This window comes from Megalops cyprinoides, chromosome 3, assembly GCF_013368585.1.
Source record: "Megalops cyprinoides isolate fMegCyp1 chromosome 3, fMegCyp1.pri, whole genome shotgun sequence".
Lineage (NCBI taxonomy): Eukaryota > Metazoa > Chordata > Actinopteri > Elopiformes > Megalopidae > Megalops > Megalops cyprinoides.
This window is the reverse complement of record NC_050585.1, coordinates 26,289,802-26,311,574: the sequence shown is the minus strand read 5'-3', so window position 1 is coordinate 26,311,574 and position 21,773 is coordinate 26,289,802. Positions and strand designations below refer to the sequence as shown.

General features: G+C 40.1%; 1 protein-coding gene across 1 annotated transcript in view; it reads left to right on the top strand.

The window, feature by feature from the left end:
- LOC118774916 (X-linked interleukin-1 receptor accessory protein-like 2) overlaps positions 1–21,541 on the top strand; it is a 147,511-nt gene extending 125,970 nt beyond the window's left edge. The window contains exons 7-11 of the mRNA XM_036524511.1: positions 11,113–11,242; positions 13,501–13,646; positions 16,564–16,704; positions 17,675–17,845; positions 20,847–21,541. Coding sequence (XP_036380404.1) covers positions 11,113–11,242; positions 13,501–13,646; positions 16,564–16,704; positions 17,675–17,845; positions 20,847–21,541 — 1,283 coding nt within the window. The remainder of the gene's footprint in view (positions 1–11,112; positions 11,243–13,500; positions 13,647–16,563; positions 16,705–17,674; positions 17,846–20,846) is intronic.
- The last annotated feature ends 232 nt before the right edge of the window (positions 21,542–21,773 follow it).

The window sequence follows — 21,773 nt, the reverse complement described above, 5'->3', positions numbered from 1 at the left end:
CAAGGCATTGAAAGTGAGGCACAGGGATGCTAGCCCATGTAAACTCCAATGCTTCCCATAGTTGTTGACTGATTTTGGATCTCTACCCTGAATAGCTCGTTCCATCTCATCCCACAGATGCTCAATTGGATCGAGATCTTGTGGCTGGAAAGGCCTCTGTAGTGAGCTGAATTCATTGTTATGTTTCCAGATCCACTCCAGGCCTTGTGGCATGGAGCATTATCCTGATGAAAAGCCCCATTCACAGATGGATACACTACTGCTATGAAGGGATGCACCTGATTGTCAACAATGTTCAGATATCCTGTGGCACTCAGACATTGTTCCACTCATATCAAGGGTCCCAATGTGTGACCCTGGCACTAACTTATTCATTTGTATTACTTTAGGCCAATGGTAAGGAACATGTGTCCTTGTTATAGCTTTTTTTCATCTGTGTAAATGTGGAGATTCCAGAGGACAGTTTTTGAATACTTACACAAACAGCATATTTCAGTTTTATAACATAAACCAATGTCACCTTAAAGTAACTAATTTTGAATTACTTTTGGGTTCATTTAAAGGCAAATCTATATAATGTGCTTGGTAAAGCCAGAGAGACAAATTTAAAGACTGTTCCTCTCCCTCAATCACTGTCCTTGATTTAAGTCTTGCCATAAATATACAACCCATTTATAATTATTAACATTAATGGTTTCTGAAATGTATGATTTTTATGTGTGAGGAGGATATGAAGATTTCGCTTTGAGAATATATCAGTGTCATTTTAATAGCTTTCGGAATATAGGAATTGAGTGGCTCTTTTGACCTTGTTTTAATTGAAGATTCCCAACTTATAAAAAGAATGCCCTTATATCTGGGAAAGCACATTAGGGGGATTCTTTCTGATTGTAGTGAAGAAATATTCTAAGTAGACTGAACATCACTGTACTCTATGTGTAGTTATGGTTTTTCTTTTTTCTGCTTTTGCTATAATCTGTTACATAAAAAGTTCCCCAGTAAAATGTATAGTTTCAAGGTCACATGCACTGTAGCATTATGTAGACACATTTTGTATCCATTTGTTAGAAATCAGGGTTTCCAGTTTTCATAGTTATTGGCATGGTATTGTGTCTTGTGGCAGTTGTGTATTATGCTTACATTAATCATATTACCTTACTATAGCATTGTTTTCCTACATACATTCCAAACGTCTGCATGTTGCATGTAAACCACTTTGGACCAATGCCCAGCCCTTTACAGAGTAAGGTCTGGGTCTAAAACAACACTAAATATGAATACATTATATCCTGTTGATTCAATGTATACACACTCAATAACCATGGCCAGACATTTTATATAAGCATTGTAAAATAAGTTTTTTGTTTTTTTTTAAGTATGTCTGCAGTGCATTGTCTCATTCTGTTGTGGGTGCTACCTCCACCTCTATTCATAGGCTGTGCACACAGACATTGCTGCATAATCTGCAATCCTCTGACAGATACATTTTGAGAAGACTTTGAGGAGGATTCAGAGAAGTTTTTCTTGTTTTTTCAATCCCCTTTTCCATGAAAACAAACAGCATAGGGTTCAAATCATGGTCTAGTGGCATTGAGGTTACTTTCTTAACCGGTGCCTGTTAAATGTAAACAGTAAGTAAAACAACAAGTAATATTCAAAGCAATTAAATCTTGTGATGCAATCTTGTCAAAACGTCAGGGATATTAATGTAATCGTCTTTGCCTGTATCTAGAGGCTTTTGCAACACCCATTTGTGGAGTTTTCCTGTTAACCTTTAGCATTTCTTGAAATGATCTGCTGTATTATCACAACAGGGTAGCTGGGAGATTTTCGGCCACAGAGGAAACAAGCATAACTAATATACTTAATAGGAAAAATAAAGAACAGGGAGTTATGGATGTTTCATGGGAAATTTATAAATTAGTGAAAATAAGCAAAAATCAACAACTTACTAACCTCATGTTTTCAAAGAATAGGCATTGTCTTTGGCTGTAAGCTTATATTTCATCATCATATGATTCTTGATTATTTTTCATTTTATCAGTATTTTTCTGCTAAAGTGGTCTCTGCCTGGGCAGACATTTGTACTTTAGATAGTGTTTCACCTTTTCAAAAATGTTTTTCAGATTTAAGATTTATGTTGTGAAGATTGTAGGTCTTGATCCTCAGCTCTATCAGATTACAAATACAATATGCATTAATTAGATTGTTGTGTAGATCAGAAAAAATGCATATAGTACAGTACTGTGTCTCACATTTGGTTGGCGCACTGGAGCTGTTCTGACTCCTGTTCAATGTAATTTGATAATCATGGGAAGGAAGGCTCAGAGAGCTGCTCTCTACCTTAAGCTAAATTTTGTTCTCAAGGCTCATCACTTAATGATCTGTCCCTTCTTATTTGAGCAATCTTCTGCATGTGCACAGCCCTCCACACAGATTGTGATTCACTGATGCTAGACATATTAGTTGGAAGGGGGAGCCGGAAGGGCCACTGTGAGGTGGCTTCAGGCGCTGGTGGAGTGGAGCAGGAACGGCTCGTGGATGCCTGCACAACATATTCATATTCATCTTGGGTGCCTGGGTATGTACGTATTTACAATGCTTACATTATTGTAAATATAAATGCTAATGTTCAAATTTGATTGAGGTCTAATGAGGATGTGCACTTTGACCATGCCCGTCAAAAGTGCATTGTGTCTTTTTTGGTTAGGTTAAAGCTCAGGCCTTTGAAATATGAGTTTGACTGGGCCCAGAGCCATGTATTTGTAGTGTTTTGTACTTTGACAGCATGCCAACATGGCAAGTAAAATATTCACTCCTCTGTCATATTTAATTGCCAGATATATTACAAGAAAATAACAGCAATGGTTGAGGAATATATCACATCATCTGGTACAGCAGTGAACTATGAGTCAGAATGACATGTGTTCTCATTGTTTTGATTTCCAACTGCCTGAATAGATCTTGTCATATTCAACAAGTACACACACACACAGACCAGCGTCCTCATTCTGTGTCCTCATACCTCCTTCCTCGTCTCAGTTTTTGCCATATGTGGGCCTTGAAATATGAAGCCAAGGACAGTTTTATCTCATAAATCTCTTGTAATGACAGCGTGGGATACACTGCAGTTGTAACACAAGTCAGCCCAAAAAATTTTTCATTTTCCATTATTCCCTGGATTTCCTTCACTGGTAGCAGCTGATGTTGTGGGCAAATCAGTTTACCTCCTTCTAAACCTCAACAGCTGAAATCCCACAAATGTATGTATCTGTGATGTGAGATGAAACTGCCTGGTTATGAAGCTGAAACCCATATTTCACTCTGGCATTGCGGAGGTGTCTCTCAAAGAGACCAGCAGGTCCTTTGATATCTCTGTTGTCGGGGTTTCTTTTTTTAATTTAACACTTACAGATTTTGATGTAATGGGGACCTTTCTCTTTCCCAGTTGACAATTGCTCAAAGGTAACAGCCAGGACAATTAAAGCAGAGGTGAGCGTAGTCATCAAAGAGACCCATACCAGGGAAGGGAACAGTGACATTGTGATGATTGATAACCTTTCTGATATTCTGAAGATCAGTTTGGTGTGCACAAAATGTTGTTATAAAAACACTCTGGCTAGGCGTGAAGCATTGATGTTTTACCATGGCATCTCTCATTTGATTTTTAAGAGCTTGTATTTTTTTCTGTACCATCACATGCCTGGGTTAAAATACATTTGCGATATGCATTTCTATTTTAGATATTTTTAGATATGACTTTTTTTTTAGTCTGTAGGGATTAATTCTAAAGATAATAGGAGTACAATAATGTATTGAACATGCCCTAGCCTCACTTATCAGACACTTATGTTCCTCCTACAGTGAGATAATGATTTGAGTGAATGTTTGGTGGATCAGAATGCATCTCTTAGCCCAATCAATGTGTGGCAGCTGACTCTCCAGAAGTGAATTCATTTAATTTATAGTAAGTATCACCTGAAAACACGCTGCCAGAAAATAATCCTTTCTGCTTCTCATTCCTCTTTATTTGTGCTCCATCTGGCAATACTGACAGTAAAATGGAGATCTTGGATGACTTGTCTGTTCTACCACACCTATGCATTCATATGCATTCCAATCAGACAGCAAAGTCCTGAACAACTACTTTCTCTTAAACTGACAATGAAACAGAGAAACTTGCCGATAGTTTGCTCAGTGCTGGTTGCTTTCTAGGTTGGTTGGCAGCTAACGAAGGTGACTGTATTGAAATATATGTAAAACTATATGTAAATAGCTTGTTTACTAGCTAGTCATCAAAATAATCAACCACAACATCATAGCTATCTAACTAGCTAATTAGTTGGTTATGTTGCTACCTAATATTGAGCTAGCAAGTTAGCTTCACTTTCCAGGGAAACCTTTCACTTTATTTATGTGGAACTCCATCTTAACCTTCCAGCATGGATAATCACTTCCACTTCAATCTGTGCCTTATCATTTACTAGAAGATGGCAAATGGGCAATTAACAAGTCTCCTCTCAGAGGAGAGGGTCACACCACCCAATTACCTGTGTATTGAGCAGGGATGTCACCAGGTGCATACTCATGATATGGATTCTATGTAATGATAGAGGTGTATGCAAGCTCACATTCATGCCTTATATTGATGTCTTATAAGATGGTAGACTAATGTTTCTTGGAAGACATTATTCAGGCTGCAAGTATAAAACTGTTACAAGACTGCAACAGTGCAATAGTACTGCAATTTCCATTTCATATTTTGAGCAAATGGTTACTAATAAAGTCCAATATATATATATTAGAATATGCACACATTCACATAGCAATTTCAGGTTCCAGTTTACTTACATCAAGAACAAAACATAAATTAAGTCAGATAACAAAACTGCAAGTAATGATCAGGCATTTATGACACATTTATTTACCAAATTCCAATCAATGGAGGTAAAATTAATTTTGTCAATGTGTAAGTTAAGTGTCATTTTCAACCCCATTTGCATCTAGGAATACTGGCACTTGATGTGGCATCAACAAGACAAGATCTTTCTCTGGGGAATCATATTTCCTCCCAGCAGGAAGCCTGCACACAGGTGTGATAATGACATGGCAGCAAACGTGCCAATCCAGTGCATTCCAGAGGTACCCTGTTTGGGGCACAGGGGTGACCATTTCATCAGATGTATGCTGTTCTGTGCCAAAACATTCTGACAAAGTAGACCATGTGTATAAATGTAACGGCCCAAGCGTATCTGAAGCAGTTTTGGGTGTAGTGAGATATCTCAGTTAGATATGCCAAGCTTGTACAGAGATGCTGATGATTGGCTGCCCAGGCCATTGTTGGTCAGAGGTTGAAACCGTCTAATTGCATCTTCACACGATTACCAGTCCACTGACCCTAGCTTACGACAGTCCTGCCATCAGCATCCAGTGGGCTGCTCCTTTCTTTGCGGTGGCATTTTTTTCCACCACAACATATTTTAACCAACCATTCAGAGAAACATGAAAATCACCACATAATCTTCCATCTTCCCATCTTCATCTCTTCTGCTGTGCCCTTTATGCTGCAGAGTCTTTATTTTTGGCACGATCAGATTCCAAGGTCGACTCTCTTATTCCATGTTTTGAGATTCTTATACATTTTACCATTTATCCTCAGAAAACTGTTGTTTTGGATGCATTCTGATGACTTGGGTCAGGTAACGTGCTGTTTATAGTGCGCTGCTAACTGTGACAGTTTCTTTGGAATGATTTTAAAATAATTTCCGTTACTAGTCATTTCAGGTTGCAGTCATTGCGAAGTTAATGACCAATTTACAGTGTAGCCACATATTTTTTGTGTTGTGCAAATCATCTTATTATATCCGGCCATTAATCTTTCTAGTCTCAGCAAAAGGAGACTCACGGGGATTTGATGGAGGTTTTACATTTTTAAAAGGCATTAATAAATTGGATTGCAGATGCTATTACAAATTGAGGTCTGTCAGCAGAACAAGAGGGCATAGGTGGAAATAATTTAAAGGTAAGTTTTTAGTAGCACTAGGAAGCATTTAAATAAACGGTTATTAATGTATGGAATAACCTACCTGGCCTTCAAGTGCAAGCAGAGGCCCTTCAATTATTTAAGACCAGGCTTTACACATTGGTAGATGCACTGTAAACTATAGTCTTAATGATGGGTCTAGATGTACTGAATGGCCTGCTTTTGTCATTAAACCCTCCAGTTATAATTCAATCAGTGACAGAGACTTCATGGCCTTTTCACTGTTTAACCTCTAATAAAACCATTTCTAGGAAAACAGTTTCAGTTTTTCAAAGTTTATCAAATCAGCTAGGATAGACCCAGTAGCTTTTTTATGTAAGTATTTACAGGGTCAGAATTTGATTGGGAATTGCTCTGGTTTTGCCTTTGTCTTTGTCAAACAAATGAATTAATTTAAACTTAGAATTCTAACCAGCTCTGGGTAATATGCCCCTGTTATGCATATACGAGTCAGGTGTTGGCTTGACGAGACAGGAATGGATTCTACACAATGACAGAACAGCATGCAGAGGAAGAGGATCCAGCCCAAACTGAGGAAGATTCTGCTTGGCTTGTATATAAGCCGACACTGAAGGGGATGGCAGCCCCCCCATTCCCATTCTGTGGCCCCCACAAACTGAGTACTAACTTGGAGCTCAGTATCTTAGGTGGGATCATTTATCCTCCTGTGCAAGAGCGGGCATTTTCAGATTTTTAAGGTATGAATATTTGGGGGGTTTCATTCTACTACTTACCTTAACTCTTTAGATCCATGTTTTTATTGGAACAGCCATGAATCAGCTACTGAATAAAAGGTATCACTTGATGTGGAACATCTGCTCAGGCTGAGCACTGTAATTTCTCAACCATGGCTCTTGGCTCTCTGTCATATTTCAATTCTTTGTATTATTATCAAAAGTGGATTTCCAAAGCATCATGCTGATCTTGTTGTTTATTGTGCTGATATGTGCATGTGTGTGTGTGTGCATGTGTGTGTGCGTGTGTGTGTGTGCGTGTGTGTGTGTGTGTGTGTGTGTGTGTGTGTGTGTGTGCGTGTGCGTGTGTGTGTGTGTGTGGGTGTGAAATGAACAAAGGAACTGAACACATATTGAAAGGCCACCTGCTTTCTTTTGTGCTTGTTGCTCATTTTTTCAGTGTAATAAAAGCAGTTTGAACAACACTGAACTGTCATCTTCCTTTGCACAGCTGTGATAGTTTATTCCCAGTCGGAGGTGCTGTGGGTGCCAGAGAATCACCGATCTCAGCTGTTTGAAGTCACCCATTAGAGTGGCTTGCTGAGCCAGACTGCGTACAACAGCTGTAGGGCTTGGTGCAGTGACCTACGGCCATCTCGGGCCTCAATAAAGACCACTCTGCCACTCTCCCTCTGCTCCTGCTGTACTGAAATAAGGCCCACAGAGACAACCCTAACCTGTGCTCACACCTGTCACTTTTGGCTGCTGCATGTTTGTGTGGAAGTGTCGGGCAGACCAGTGTGTTCTACATACAGCCAATATGCCATCTAATAATTGTCCCTCCAAAAAAGATAATTCACTGCACTGCAAAGTATAGGGAGTCACCTTGTTGGTAAAGCAACTGAAATAGCAGCTGCCTCTTAAGGGAGCCCTTTTATGTAGAGAATTCTTGAAGAATGATAGGAGAATGCAGGGAGACTGATACACATTGGACCCTGCTTCTGTTGGTTGACCTGTAGAAATTAGCCCTTTGACTGTTCTACAGCCACCCAAGTGAAGTGACCATATGTAGTCTTAAATTAGTGTAGAACGTACTATTGCTGTCCATTTACATGCCATTTACTTGCCAAATAAGCAAGACCGTTGAATGTTCAACAGCCACTCACATCCAAATAATCCATTAGTGCATTAGTAAGTACATTCCTCCTTTCATACCCCTGTCTTATGTGTCCGTGTCACTTCCGTATCCAATCTGCTCAAATCCAACTACCAATACTATCCACTAAGGAGAAATAAAACCTCTGCTCTTAGAAAGGTTTTTTTTTTACTGTTTTTAAAATTATTTTTGTCACACACTCCTCTCTCAGGTGTCTTACAATGGATAATCAATAATAAAAGCATTGATTAGCTGTATGACAGTTCCCAGATGAAGAATAGAAGTTCTATAGAACTGATGCAATTATCTGGGAGGCAGATGTCGCCAGGTCCCGTTAATGTAAAATATTGATTTTTGTAATGTTTTTTTGTTTGTTAGTTTGTTTAGTTCTACTGCAGGGAGCTATTGTGTAAGTGGGAATGCTTAGTCTGTCTGAGGCAATTAATATTAGAGGGATTTGCCTATGGAGCACATTGTTAAAAACTGTGGGTCTATTCATCCCTGGCAGAAGATTTTCCAAGAGCATATCTCATTGCATCCATGCAGCACTCCCATCCATCTATATCTTACCATTACATCAGTGTTTGCCCTCCATACATTGGTGGTGATAAAGAACTACATTGTTTATGTCTTGCAGAGATGAACTTGTTCTGTTGGGATACAAAATCTAGCTTTTAACAGCCGCCTTCATTGACGTTTATTCTCTGGCACTGCTGACTTATGGTAGCCCCTTGAGCCTGAGCCTCGCTTATACGCACTGATTAGTGGCATTTAAAATTTGTTTTCTGGGCCTTTGTACAAAGCCATAACAGGAGAAGAGAGACCAGTATGTGTCTAATCCTCTCTTGGCTGAAACATTTGAGTGGCAAGGTGACCTTGGGGAAAGAAGAGGAATTAGCAAGACTTTTGAAAATCTTGGTGCCCACTCACTCCCTAGTGAGGAAATTGAATGTATGGCCATGATATTGCCCTCTATGGTCTGTCTATAAAAGCCTGTGTGTCCCAACGGTGACAGGGAAAATAGAGGATTGCTCAGTGGAATTCCCACACAATAAAAGAGGCCAGTCTGATGCAGCTCTAGACAGCACCACGTCTCTCTAATTACGATACATTGTGTTCTACAGTAATGGATGAGGGCCCAGAGAATTTGTTAATACTCCAAACAGATTTGGTTATTATAATCATCAACTCTGAGTGCATCAGAAACACTCCTGGAATTAAGTGCACAGAAAATGTTCACGCATTGCTTGGCACCTTGACTGACCAGAATGATTAATTCCCCCAATTAACAGTGCATTTGCTTGAATTCAATTGGGATAATATTGTACCAAAAGATTATATATATATATATATATATATATGCCTCTCCTCTCTAATAAAGGTAGGTGGGAGTGATGAACGTATACTCAGTAAAAAAGTCTTCAATTATTTGTCTGAAAAGTTATTCTTTAAATGTAGAACATAGTGTTTTTATCCTTTCACATTGTACAAACAAAGTACAAACTGCTTGGCTCAATGTGAAGTTATTAATGAAGATGTATATTGGTACATTATATCAGGTAACAAAATGATGAAAGGTGGAAAGGTAATGGAATATACTATATATGCCTTGTTAAGCCCAACTCATACTTACAGAAACATCCTGGTGGCTGGAAACATGCATTTGATCTCTGACACATACAATCACACTCAAGCCACTTTGTAAACAGTAATAGCTTCTGCTCAGTATTGTGAGAAGAAATTATTGTAGTAACAATATTCTGCTGGACTGCAGCTGTGTTAGTCACTTCAAACAACTTTCACTACCCTCCATGCAATTGTAAACAGTACCTCATAATGTATTGTGCACTGGGGATATGAACATATATTGAATAACATTTCAAAGAATTAAAAGTGACATCGATCCAAACTGTTAAATTGAAAATAAATAGAGACTGCTTTTGCCATTAAATGTATATTTTTAATTTCTGTATCTCCTTGTCATTTTCACTGCTCTCTTAGGGAACAGATTTTCAGTGTTTAACATATTGACTTAAAGAGAAGAAATGCTCTGGACTGGAAAAGCATGCAGCAGTCCATGCACTGTTTTTAAATTTAATTGCTGTTTTTTACATTTGATTTAGAATTGTGAAGCACGATAACCTGCAGATTCCCTAGAGACTGGTAGTTAAAACAATTTGATTTTTCCATTATTTTATTATTTGTGCAGTTGAACTTAACCCTCACTGAACTTGATAGATTGAAGCTGGACACATGAGGGACCTTGCGCTGTGGATACAATATTGATATTTGTCATCATATATAACCTGTCTAAAGCATTCCTCCAATGGCGAGATCAATGACATCTTTATTGCCATAATAGTTGAAAGCCTTTTTGGAAAGTTTTGAATTTAATCAGCCCCTCTGGAGACAGGCTGTTTCTTTTCCCTGCCATGTCATTCAGGCTGACATGAGTCACTTTGCCTCAACCTAGCGTGTTTAGGTATGACACAAGTAGATTGAGCTGACAGTATGTTGGTTTTCGGGTCATCTGAAATGGTGCGCCACTCATGCCCTCACATCTCATCTTCCCACTTCATTTCAGGTTGTGTCTGTCTTCCTGGGTTCCAGGCAGCTGCACAGATCATCCATCTCCAAGGTCACTGGGCTGTCGAGAAGCTCATGTCCATGTTGATGTTCACAGAAAGTGCATGGGGTGGGGCATCTCTGCATCTCACAAGTCTGCAGACCATCCACAAAGACACCCCAGCCACATTCCATTTCCCACACCACTTTGAGCGCGTGAACAAAGCCGCTGGCTTGTAAAATCAAAGTTGCAAAATCAAAACCGATGCTTCCCAAATAGCCACAGGAGGGTCAGTGAAGGATTAAGGTGATGCTTTGACTGGAAAGAAACAAGGTGTAAACCAAGGGTGGCTGTAAAGTTAATGAATGTGGTCTTGAAAATTTTAGAGCATGCTGCTTGTTTTTTAATATGTGAGACATGTTTTTTTCCTTTATCTTCAGAGTAATCCTGGGCTTTTGACCGTCTCGTGTTGACTCTCTCACCTTGTTATCCCATGTGGGCTTCTTAACAGCTGGGAGTTACAATAACTGTCATAAATTCAAGACAAGCAGAGACAAGCAGTCCTGCTCACAAGTGTGTTTGATAGGCCGTGGGTTTGGGGGCCTTTGACAGTATCTGTGTTTTAGTCTCAACAGTGCCATGATGACTATCATCTTGTCCTTTCCTCCTACAGGCATGCCACTAAGTTTGGACTGCAGAGCCTTCTTTGGCTACAGTGGAGAATCAAGACCCATCATCTACTGGATGAAGGGAGAGAAGTTTGTGGAGGAGCTAGAGGGTCACATTAAAGAAAGCGAAGTCAGGTAGATGGACTTCATTAAAGAGATTGAAGTCTATCTGTAATGGGATGGGGAGATTTACTATGAAAGTATGTTTAAGATTAAAACACCAGGGGCATGAAGAACAAGTATCTGCACATCATTTATTATTCAATCTACACTGCTTCACAGCACTACCTTCATGATGAGAATCTGAAGAAATCAAGTGATATGTTATAATGTCTATAAAACTGCTTTAATAAAATTGCTTTGATGCCTGAGAACAATGCATAGTAAGCATAGTAAGCCCAGAGCTGAATCCCTGTCTCACCTACCAATGGCACAGCTGGAAAACAGCTGTTATACATATCCTCTGCATTTGCACAATGAATTTATAACTGTAACTGGTGCTTTTAACTGAGTTCAGCATTTGTCCAAAAATGTTCTGTGCCTCCATTAAGTCACAATGAAGGAATCAAATACACGGTATTGATACATAGAAATGTATTTATCATGGGATACCCTGACACTGGGGGATCTTGAATGAATTTGAATTTAGCAACACTGGCTGTGGCAAGGAATCCAAGGACTGTTACTTTTTTACGACATAATTTTGCCTCAATCCACACACCATGGTAAAGACAATGGAACTTTCTCAGCCAGTTATTACCCTCATAAAAATGTTATGTCAATTGAAGCAGCCCTGTTAAATAATAGATTTCATCCTTAGTGCCTGCAGGGCACAGAGTTGCACCTCAAGGCAACAAAGTGCACAGTGACTTTCAAAACAGCCACCTTTCATCATAGCACAGTGCTGGACTTGAAATCTCACCCTGCTCTTCATCCTATTAATACACAGTGATGTCTCCTTTGAATGGCTGTGGAAACAATGCCAGAATGTCCCTTCATCCCCAAACTGCGAGCACTAAAATCCTTGAATTTTGATAGTAAGCTCTTCCTTCAGATTCTCTCAAGGCTTTCTGCAGGGAGAAAAAATGGACAAAAATCTGGAATGTTGTAAGGGGGTTTCATACAGAAGAAATAAGGTTGACAAGAAAGCACTGCAGACTCCCTTATAGCGATCCCTTTGTGAATGAGGGATGACTCAGTGAGTGGAAGAAAAGGCAGCCTTTTGCAATAAAAAGCCCTTGCATTATTGCATTAGAGCAAATAGTGAGCCCTTTTTCAAAGGAAACATGTTTTAACATTCAGAGAGAGAAAGACAGGCCATGTTGATGCAGTAAAATACTATGACCCAATTTCTCAGGGCTTTTCACGTGTGTGTGTGTGTGCGTGTGTGTGTGTGTGTGTGTCTGTGCCTGTGTCTGTGTGTGTCTGAATGAGTGCCTGAGCAACTTTAGCACGCACCCATTAATTATTGAGATCATGCTTTTGGTGGGGTCACAGTTTTATCACAAAAAGGTGTTGAGTCTTCACAGCTAGCTAACTCACTGATAATGCAAAAGGCTTTTACGTCATATGGCAGTAAAATGCCCCCGCGAGATAGACATTCCTCTGGTTTTATTTGCAGCCATACCAACGGTCCACCAGCCCAGGCCATTCTAGGGCTAATTACAGCATCTGTGACGAAACCATATCTGACGTGTACACATTTGTGGCTGACATCAGATGCTGCCACATCTCGTGTCCCCACGTGCAACCACCTAACACAACGATACATCACAATCGTGTTCACTGCCAAGGGTCCTGGAGCCAGCCCAGATTATGGGGATTACAGCTAATAACCATACAATAACAAGAACACAGACCACAAGTCAGTCACTGCTGATGGCCTCACAAAACTGCGCTCCGCATCAAAGAAGCAGGGAGCTGAGCATATCCTTCACAACATGCAAGCAGTGCATGCAGGCAGTTTTGTGAGTGCATGATATGTGTGTGTGTGTGTGTGTGTGTGCATGTGTGTGTGTGTGTGTGTGCATGTGTGTGTGTGTGTGTGTGCGTGTGTGTGTGTGTGTGTGTGTGTGTGTGTGTGTGAACATGGGATGGGAGGAATTGAAACTCACAAGTGTATGTTTAGATACATCTAAAATAAGGAATTCTTTAATAGTAGGAGAAGGCAGTTTCTATGCCAACTAATGGAGATATACTCACTAGAAGGAGCTCTATATACAAAGCATATTGATGAGAATGGCCCCGGTGATGCATGCTTGATAGTTACTCTATGAAACCAGTAAATGTTTCTGAGACACGGTGCTGAGATTCATGTAGATTTGTGTGGCCATTCCCCTGGCATGGCTACATGGTGTCATCGTGGGTCATCCCTTGTCTGCTCCTCCCTGCAGGATTCTCAGAGAGTACTTAGGTGAGAAGGAGGTGGAGCTGTCCCTCACCTTTGATGCTGTGGAGGAGGACGACATGGGCAACTATACCTGTTACGTGGAGAACCACATCGGGCGGAAGCATGCCAGTGCCATTTTGCAGAAAAGAGGTACAACCATTTTGGCTGGAGTTTTTGGAGTGTTCTCTGAAGGTTAATTCATCCACTTTCCTACAGGGAAGACCTTCCCCAGCTCTGAACACCACAGTTTGGATGAATGATGGCACTGTTGCTGTACTTCTTCCCAGACGGGTGCTTTGCAGGCGGGTGCAGACCAGTCCCGCATGACTTATTACGATTGTTTGTGGTCAGAATACTTGTGGGGTAAACTCGTCAATGCCTGACTTGATGAGGCAAACTAGCCCAGAATCTCTCCCATGTGGTGCTCTCTGATAACAACTAAAAAAACAACCTCAGACCCACAGTAAGCCCCTCACATAGTGTAGAACTGTTTGGAGATTCATCTTGTGCTTCTTTGCTGTAAACACCAGGAGTGTGAAGATCACAGCAGCATGAGAGGTAAGATGCTGCCCTCAAGGACAAAACCCTGTATTTCTCCACCATCAAAGCACACCAACAGTAAACAGAATGCACTATTGATTAGGACACCATATGGTAATGTCTATATCCATTTTTAATGAACAGCAGACTTCTCTGAATCACACCTTAATAATGTAAATGAAATGCACAAAATCCATTTTGTGGATACAGCACAGTGGCGATGTAAATGAGCTTACCAATCGTCATAAATATTTCATTCATCACATTTTACAGTGCTCATAAACACTCGTTTGAATCCCTTACAGTCAGGACTTGTGTGTTTATTTGGCTTGACTTGTGGATTTCTGAAAGCTAATCCAGCTAAAAATGCTTCACAGCATTTTTCCCAATGGTTTGTGGTCAATCACAATGACTGCACTTAAATTTGATGGCCTTGCATGACCTCAGAGGCTTAAAGAAGATCTAACTTTCTCCAGATCAGAAGCTCAACCAAGTGAAGATATTTTAGTGTAACAAAAATAATGCTCTAACACAGTGGTTACTAATCTTTCAAATATCCTTACAAAATGGTTGAGTCATGTCAATGTTGTGTTGTGACAGGAAGATTTCATGAAAAACAATTCCTTCATAACTGTCTTGCATAATTCTTGTCTAGACATTGCAATTCCTCTATAAGTGTCTTAAAAGTATGCAGTGACTAAAGTGTATCATTCCAGTAGCCATTCACATGGTTTTGTCATTGATAATCTGAACTCATAACAGAGTGAGGAGCAATTATGTGAAAATACTGTTGCTTTTAGGGAATAAATTGCACAAAATTCCAGAGAAAGAACTTGGAAGGCAGGTGTGCAATGAATGGGTTGGTGGCATATATTCCATATCTGTACAGCCCAGTGGTTGCTTCATGAGGTAATGTGGTCCTAATAATTGTTTTCAATTGCCTTAATCTTGGAATCAATCAGTGTAACGGTAGACACAATTTACAAGATGCATGCATTCTATATCTATACTCTGTATCTATTTAACAGCATTTTGTGTGTTGAAAATGCATTCTTGTTCTAATATGTATTGGTTTAATCGAAAAAAATGGAGAATAAATACTGGCTGCAAAAAAGTTTGTTCATTCATCCAGGAAAACATGTCAAGTTGATACAATAATATTCTGATTGATAGGGCAGCTGAAATATTTATGTGTTAATATGTGCATGATATGTGTCTGTGTGTGTGTGTGTGTGTGTGTGAGAGAGAGAGAGAGAGAGAGAGAGAGAGAGAGAGAGAGTGAGAGATCATGAGCGTATGTAGGGTGGGGTAGACAAATGTCTTCTATGGTAATCAAATTCAGCTGTTACACTGATTTATTTTCACTTTGCTTTACACTGATACTGGCATTTTCATTGTCGTTTAATATAATAGGTAAGAAAAGAAATGCAGCTTGCAATCATAAATGATTGCTCTGTTTTTTAGATGGATCAGGCATACAGTTTGGACTGCAGTGACCTCTACTGGTCTGATGTTACTAGCCAACAAACAATTTAACCTTATGCACATCTGTTGCACACCTGCTGATTTAAAATGCAGTTTGATGGCATGGAAATGGAAGTCACGGGTATGGTAGTGCTTTACTAAGACTGAGTAGAACTTATTGAATATGAATTCAAAGCTAATATACACTCAGTGATCCTGCCATGCTAAAATGAGCCTACTGGGTGCTGTCGGTAGAAATAACATAGACTAATAAAATAAAATGTCATTTTAACTCTGTTTGTGTAGATATCCTTTACCCGTAGGTGTGGCCACATAATGTTGCCTTAACTGACCTTGGAGATCAGGTGAAGGATTACAATTTCTTGAACAGAAGATGTGGACACAGGCCCAGGAATGATTGAGTTCTCCTGTCACAGGTCCATGAACTTGTTTATTTATTTGTTTACTTTGTAAACACAGCAAAAACTGAAGACTGTGTCTGAACTGAATAAAGGCTGCTTCAGACATTTGATCAGAAGATAGTCTACCTCACAAAGCCAGTTACTTTTTCTCTCAACTTTGCTCCCCCTATGCCATCAAACATTTGCACTGTGAATTGCACTTGAGTTGAAACAGGCTTAGGCATAAATATCTTATTAACAATATTGAATCATAAAATCACTGTCTTGGTTGTTTCAGATACACAAAGGTTGCTGTGGTTTATATTCAAAACCATCAAGGTTTTCTCAGCCCCAACCAGTATTCTCTGTGTTTTTCCTGTTTAGCAACAAACATGCTTTTATACAAAAAACTTTGTATGTACTTACATTGTGAATATCTTGAGAGCATATACACAAGTCCAGAACTTTAGGTGTGCTGAGATTACCCTGAGCTGTATCAATCCACACACATATCCTAAGAATGGACAGAATGACCAGAATTCGACAAGGAGGGAGAGCTGCAGCATCCAGTAACCTGCTGGGGCCAAACTTGCATTTCATCCACACCCCTCCCCCTTTGATGTCTGACCTTTGCCTCTCTAACCATGACTGCCTCTCCCTAGATATGCGGAGACTGGAACTCGCCGGTGGGCTAGGGCTGGTCCTTCTGCTGCTCGGCCTCCTCACTGCCATTTACAAATGCAACAAGGTGGAGCTCACGCTGTGCTACCGCAGACACTTCGGGAGCAGCGAGGCCGAGGGCGGTAAGAACAAGACAAAGTGTCTGTTTCTACTGTCATATTTCTTTCTTCTTTCCTTCATGTATTTCAGTATTTTATGGTTGGCCTAACTGAAACTAGCCACCGATAATGATAGTGGTAACAAGGTGATATGATTACATTTGTGTGGATTTGTACAATGAACGTATGTATTTGTTATGAAAGGCTGGATATTAAAAATTTATATAAAAAGGTTTTCCCCAATAGAGGGAGGTGGGGGTGCATTAATACAAAAAAAAAAACATCGTCATCAAAGCCACTAAAGTTTTCATGAGGTGAAAGGTGTTTGGGAGTGTGTTTGGGTAATACTGTAAATACAATATCAAGGAGGTTTCACACTCTGTCTTGCCAGTCAACCTCTGAATTTGATTGCTGTGACAGCACTGGGTAACATCTGACGTTGTTTTTACAAAACCTGCAATATTTAGGTGCTTGTGATGGACATCAGTCTTGTAGTGTTGTAGTGATTTTTTAATAGAACTGTTCACATTTTGTGTTTTTTTTCCACTTCATTGAATTTACAAAGCATAAACCATAACGCTGAAAAATGGCTGGAATTCTACCAGTCTGAAAAAATAACTTCTCATTTATATCTTTGCAATTGTGCCTCAACAGTATTAACTGATGGGACCGAGTGGATGAAGTGATGGCACTTCATCCACCCCCCCCACACACACACACCCCCACACGTGATGAATACCTTACTCACATTTTGTTTCTTTGGCCAAATGCACCTCAGATTTGAATAGATAAAAGTGAGACTCACATTCAACTAGGCATACTTTTTCTGTTGCTTAGTAGGAAATGGTATGTGTGGCTGCACAGGGTGTAATTTCTGAGAAATCCCATGACATTACAAGCACCAAAAGCATCTAGTGATCTGCTTTACTCTCCACTGTGATGTCGCTGACAATTTAGGATATGCTGTAGTAAGCCTAACTTTTTTCTGTACCAGACAACAAGGAGTACGATGCATCTCTGCCCTACACCAAAGTGGACCTTGGATTGCTGGAGCATGACTCGACTGAGGAGGAACAGTTTGCTCTGGAGGTCCTTCCAGATGTCCTGGAGAAACACTACGGATATAAGCTCTTCATACCAGACCGTGACCTCATCCCCAGTAGCAGTAAGTGTATCCCTTCTCACGTCCACACCACAGATGGGTGGTATTTGCTCTCTTGGGATGGATTTTCTGCTAAAGCAATTTGACTGTGCCAAGTTATAAAGCTAAAGACACATCCTGACTTCTCACAGAATTGTAGCTTCCATTTTCACAATTTTATGATGGCCAGAATAAATGTTTGCAAGCATAGTGAAGTGTGGAGCTGAAAGGAGCATTCAGTATGTATCATGCTGTCTGTGTGTGATTCCCCAAGCCATTCCTCTCTGCTGATGCATTATGGGAAAGGTCACCAGAGATTAATAGGTGTCATGCAGATCAAATGATAGTGCTAAGGAAATAACAGCAGAAATTTTGGGGAAATGTAGCCGAAGCATGCCTGCCTCATGATTCAGTACTGTATTTCCACTCAGATGACCTTAAAATAATTTTAGTCATTTGCATTTAGTCAAAGAATTAAGATGGAATTGCCCATAGAAGTATTCCACATTTTTAAATTCCAAATGTGTTCAAGTCTTGTTGCACAGTAGCATCTGCTTCCTGAATTATTGAGAATGCTGTTTACTTCCTCAATATAATAAATCTTTTTTTCTGGTTGCACCAACACTTGACCATACAGAGGAGTTAATAAATGTTGCAGGAATTTGAAAAAGAAGAGCTTGCATCCATTGGGAGCCACCATCAGCCAAATACACGTCCCGATCTCACAGAGCAGCAAATAACATCAATTGTTTTAACAGCTAATTTGTACAAACAAAGTTTGCTGGCATTTGTCTGTATTAATAGATTCATTTATTCATAAGCATAAATAAAAACTCTGTAGCTCAGTGCTGCTTGTTCAAATTTATGCTTCTTGATTATTTATGCACTGCAAATTGACCATGAAATTGCCATATGTTGTCTCTCTTTCATCATTAATTTGTTTGGAAGCTGGAGCTAGTTGCATTAAATTTAAGATAAAACAAACATGAAGGGATGTTACCCATCTAATTTGTAATATTCTCATAATATTTCTCTAATTTTTTAAAGCACTTTCCCACTGCTTATACATGACAGGTAATACAAGTTCAATCCAAGTTTCAATCCAACAACCATTCGTTCAATATACTGTACATAATAATACTGTACATTTGTTTAATAACAAAGAGAAACCATTGGAAAAGTGGTAATACTAGAGCCCCTGCATGCACAATATTGTATGTATGTTAGCAAAGTATGTATGAAATCAGTTTTAGATTTTAATTGGTTTATTGATTTCAGGCTACATGAAAAAGTAGTCAAGATTGTTGCAGTTTGGAAATCTCAACCTTTAACAGTCATTATGTTGTTTAAGCATTGCAGAAAGGATGTGGCTTCCTAAATTTGAACACCTTGCACATCCTTATTTATTTGCTATGTAAGTTCTCTGCAAAATAAATATATATTTAAAGTATGAACAAATATCATGATAGACAGTATCTACTTTTGAACAGATATTGTCATCCTGTTGTTTGTTTAATACTTAAATACTTCATTTAATCACATTCATGTGTCAGTTAAACTATGATAATGGAGGAGTGCAGTGGAGAAGAGACAGCCTCATTGGTCTTCATACACAGAGGTATTCAGCATACTCATTTTGTATTTCATATGGTTGTTTGGGAAGTACCAGTTCTTTGCTGTGAACTGACATTTTTGTTTAGTTTTTGTTACAACAATTGTGGGTCAATCAGATTTTTTCTCAGACAGTCTCCCTCCTTTATATTTTTGTCACTACTAAGATAATGAGGAAACCCTGACACAGTTTCAGTCAGTGAGCTGGGGTTGACATGGACAAGAAAATTAAACAGATGTTGATGGCGCAAACATTGTCATGCTTTGCAGCATTTAACTATTAACAGAAATAACCAGTTTTTCACAAAGGTTGTGCAGCTCCTCTGTAATATTAGTATAATAAGTTTCGAAAGTCCAAGACTCACTGTCCATTAGATGCGTCACCTTTATTTAATTTTATATTATCAATCTTAACAAGTGTGGAGTGTTGCCATGGATTGGTGCCAGTATCCAGGCTACAGCAGGCTACCAACTTTCCTATACCTTGGACTCACACCTGCTTCTGCTAAATGAAGAAATGTAAATGTAAGAAGAGAATTAGGAACACACTTGCTAGTGTGGCAGTTTGGTGTGTTTTTTTTACTTAAATCAAAATCCTCCAGCTTCAACCACTAGCATTATTTACTGTACCTGCTTAGAATGGCTTTCTTCAGTCTCTGTAAGCCCTGTTATATGTGCAACACACAGGCAGTCTTGTTTTGGCTATAAACACCTCCAGTGCTGGTTGGCGGAGGGGGTTGTCTGTGGAAGGGGCTGTTGGTGATGACTGAAATGGGGGGCGGAGGTGTGTGGGTGCTGTTGATGTGGTGTCACTGTGGGGAAGTATAGTGGTGGGTGTTTGGACAGAAATGGACCGTTGGGGCGTTGTGCACAGGAATATGGGTGCGCAGTGTGACACTTCTGGTGTGAATCACCGGGCTCCTGCAGGGCAGGCCAACAAACTGACGAATGTCAAAGAGTCATCCATTGTCTCCGCCTGCGGGGAATATGTCACATGCAAAGATCAAATATGCCACTTATTTCTCTCACTCACTATGAGTCATTGCCCCCAGCCATGTCTGCCACTGTGGAGTATGTTGTGCTGCTGTATTGTAGAGAGGAGAGGATTTTACCTTTACCTCAAATAAATCTTATGCTGTCCTAGTCTAAATGCAAAAAAAATATTCTGACCACCATGCAGCTGGCAGGATTTGTGCTGCTTAATTAAAGTGAAAGAATTCTGAGTGGAAGGGAGGTTTTGTTTTCAAAAACCAGGAAAATATTCCAAGCTGCAGTACACACAGTTCAAACTCATTTACAGTAGACACTAAAGGGTATCTAATTTTTCAACAGAGACTTGTTACATGTAGCCAATGCAACCCTTAGTGAACTCACCAGTCTCATGCAAGTTTTTTCTTCCACCCCTTCTCTCCAGTCTACATTGAGGACCTGGTGCGTAGCGTGGAGCAGAGTCGTCGCATCATCATCGTCCTGACGCCAAGCTTCGTGGCCAAGCGCGGCTGGAGCATCTTCCAGCTGGAGGCCCGTCTTCACAGCATGTTGGTGACCGGGGAGATCAAGGTCATCATGATCGAATGTAGCGACCTCAGGAGAGTCATCAACTACCAGGAGGTGGAGGCCTTGAAGCACACCATCAAACTGCTGTCCATAGTCAAGTGGAGGGGTCCCAAGGACAACCAGCTCACGTCCAAATTCTGGAAGCGGGTGCTGTGCGAGATGCCCATCAGGAAGAAAGAGACCCTCTCCCGCCGGCAGATGCTAGACTCCGGGGAGCAGGGCCTCTTCGCCGACCTGCACACCGTCTCCACCATCGCCATGACCACTGCCTCCGCCTCACTGGCGCCTGCCCACACCGAGATCCCCAGGTTCAATCAGATGAACCACATGCAAATGAAACACTACTGCAGGAGGTACGAGTACGAGAGGGCCACCACCCCTGTCCGGGTCGCGACCCTAGGAAACCGCCATATGTACTGCACCATCCCAATGACTATGCTCAATGGACAGATGGGCCAGCACAACTCCACAGGCAGAAAAAGGCCAGAGATCCTCTTGAACAACAAATTCATTCCACTCTCCTCTGAGGGACTTACAAGTGACATCTGGTAGAATGAAATACAGTGACCAGCTCAGTGTTTTTCATCTGCATGAAGACTTTTTATTGATTATGAAATGCTGACTGACATAAATTGAACATTTTTCTTTGATAGAATTTTTCTTTATTTGTTGTTTAATGTTAATTTTTTTAGGTGCAGTAAACTGAAAAATGAGGGTCACTCTAGATCATTTTATTACTTGAATTCCTTCTTTTTTTGGAGATAAGTGTTCTATGATTTTGTTT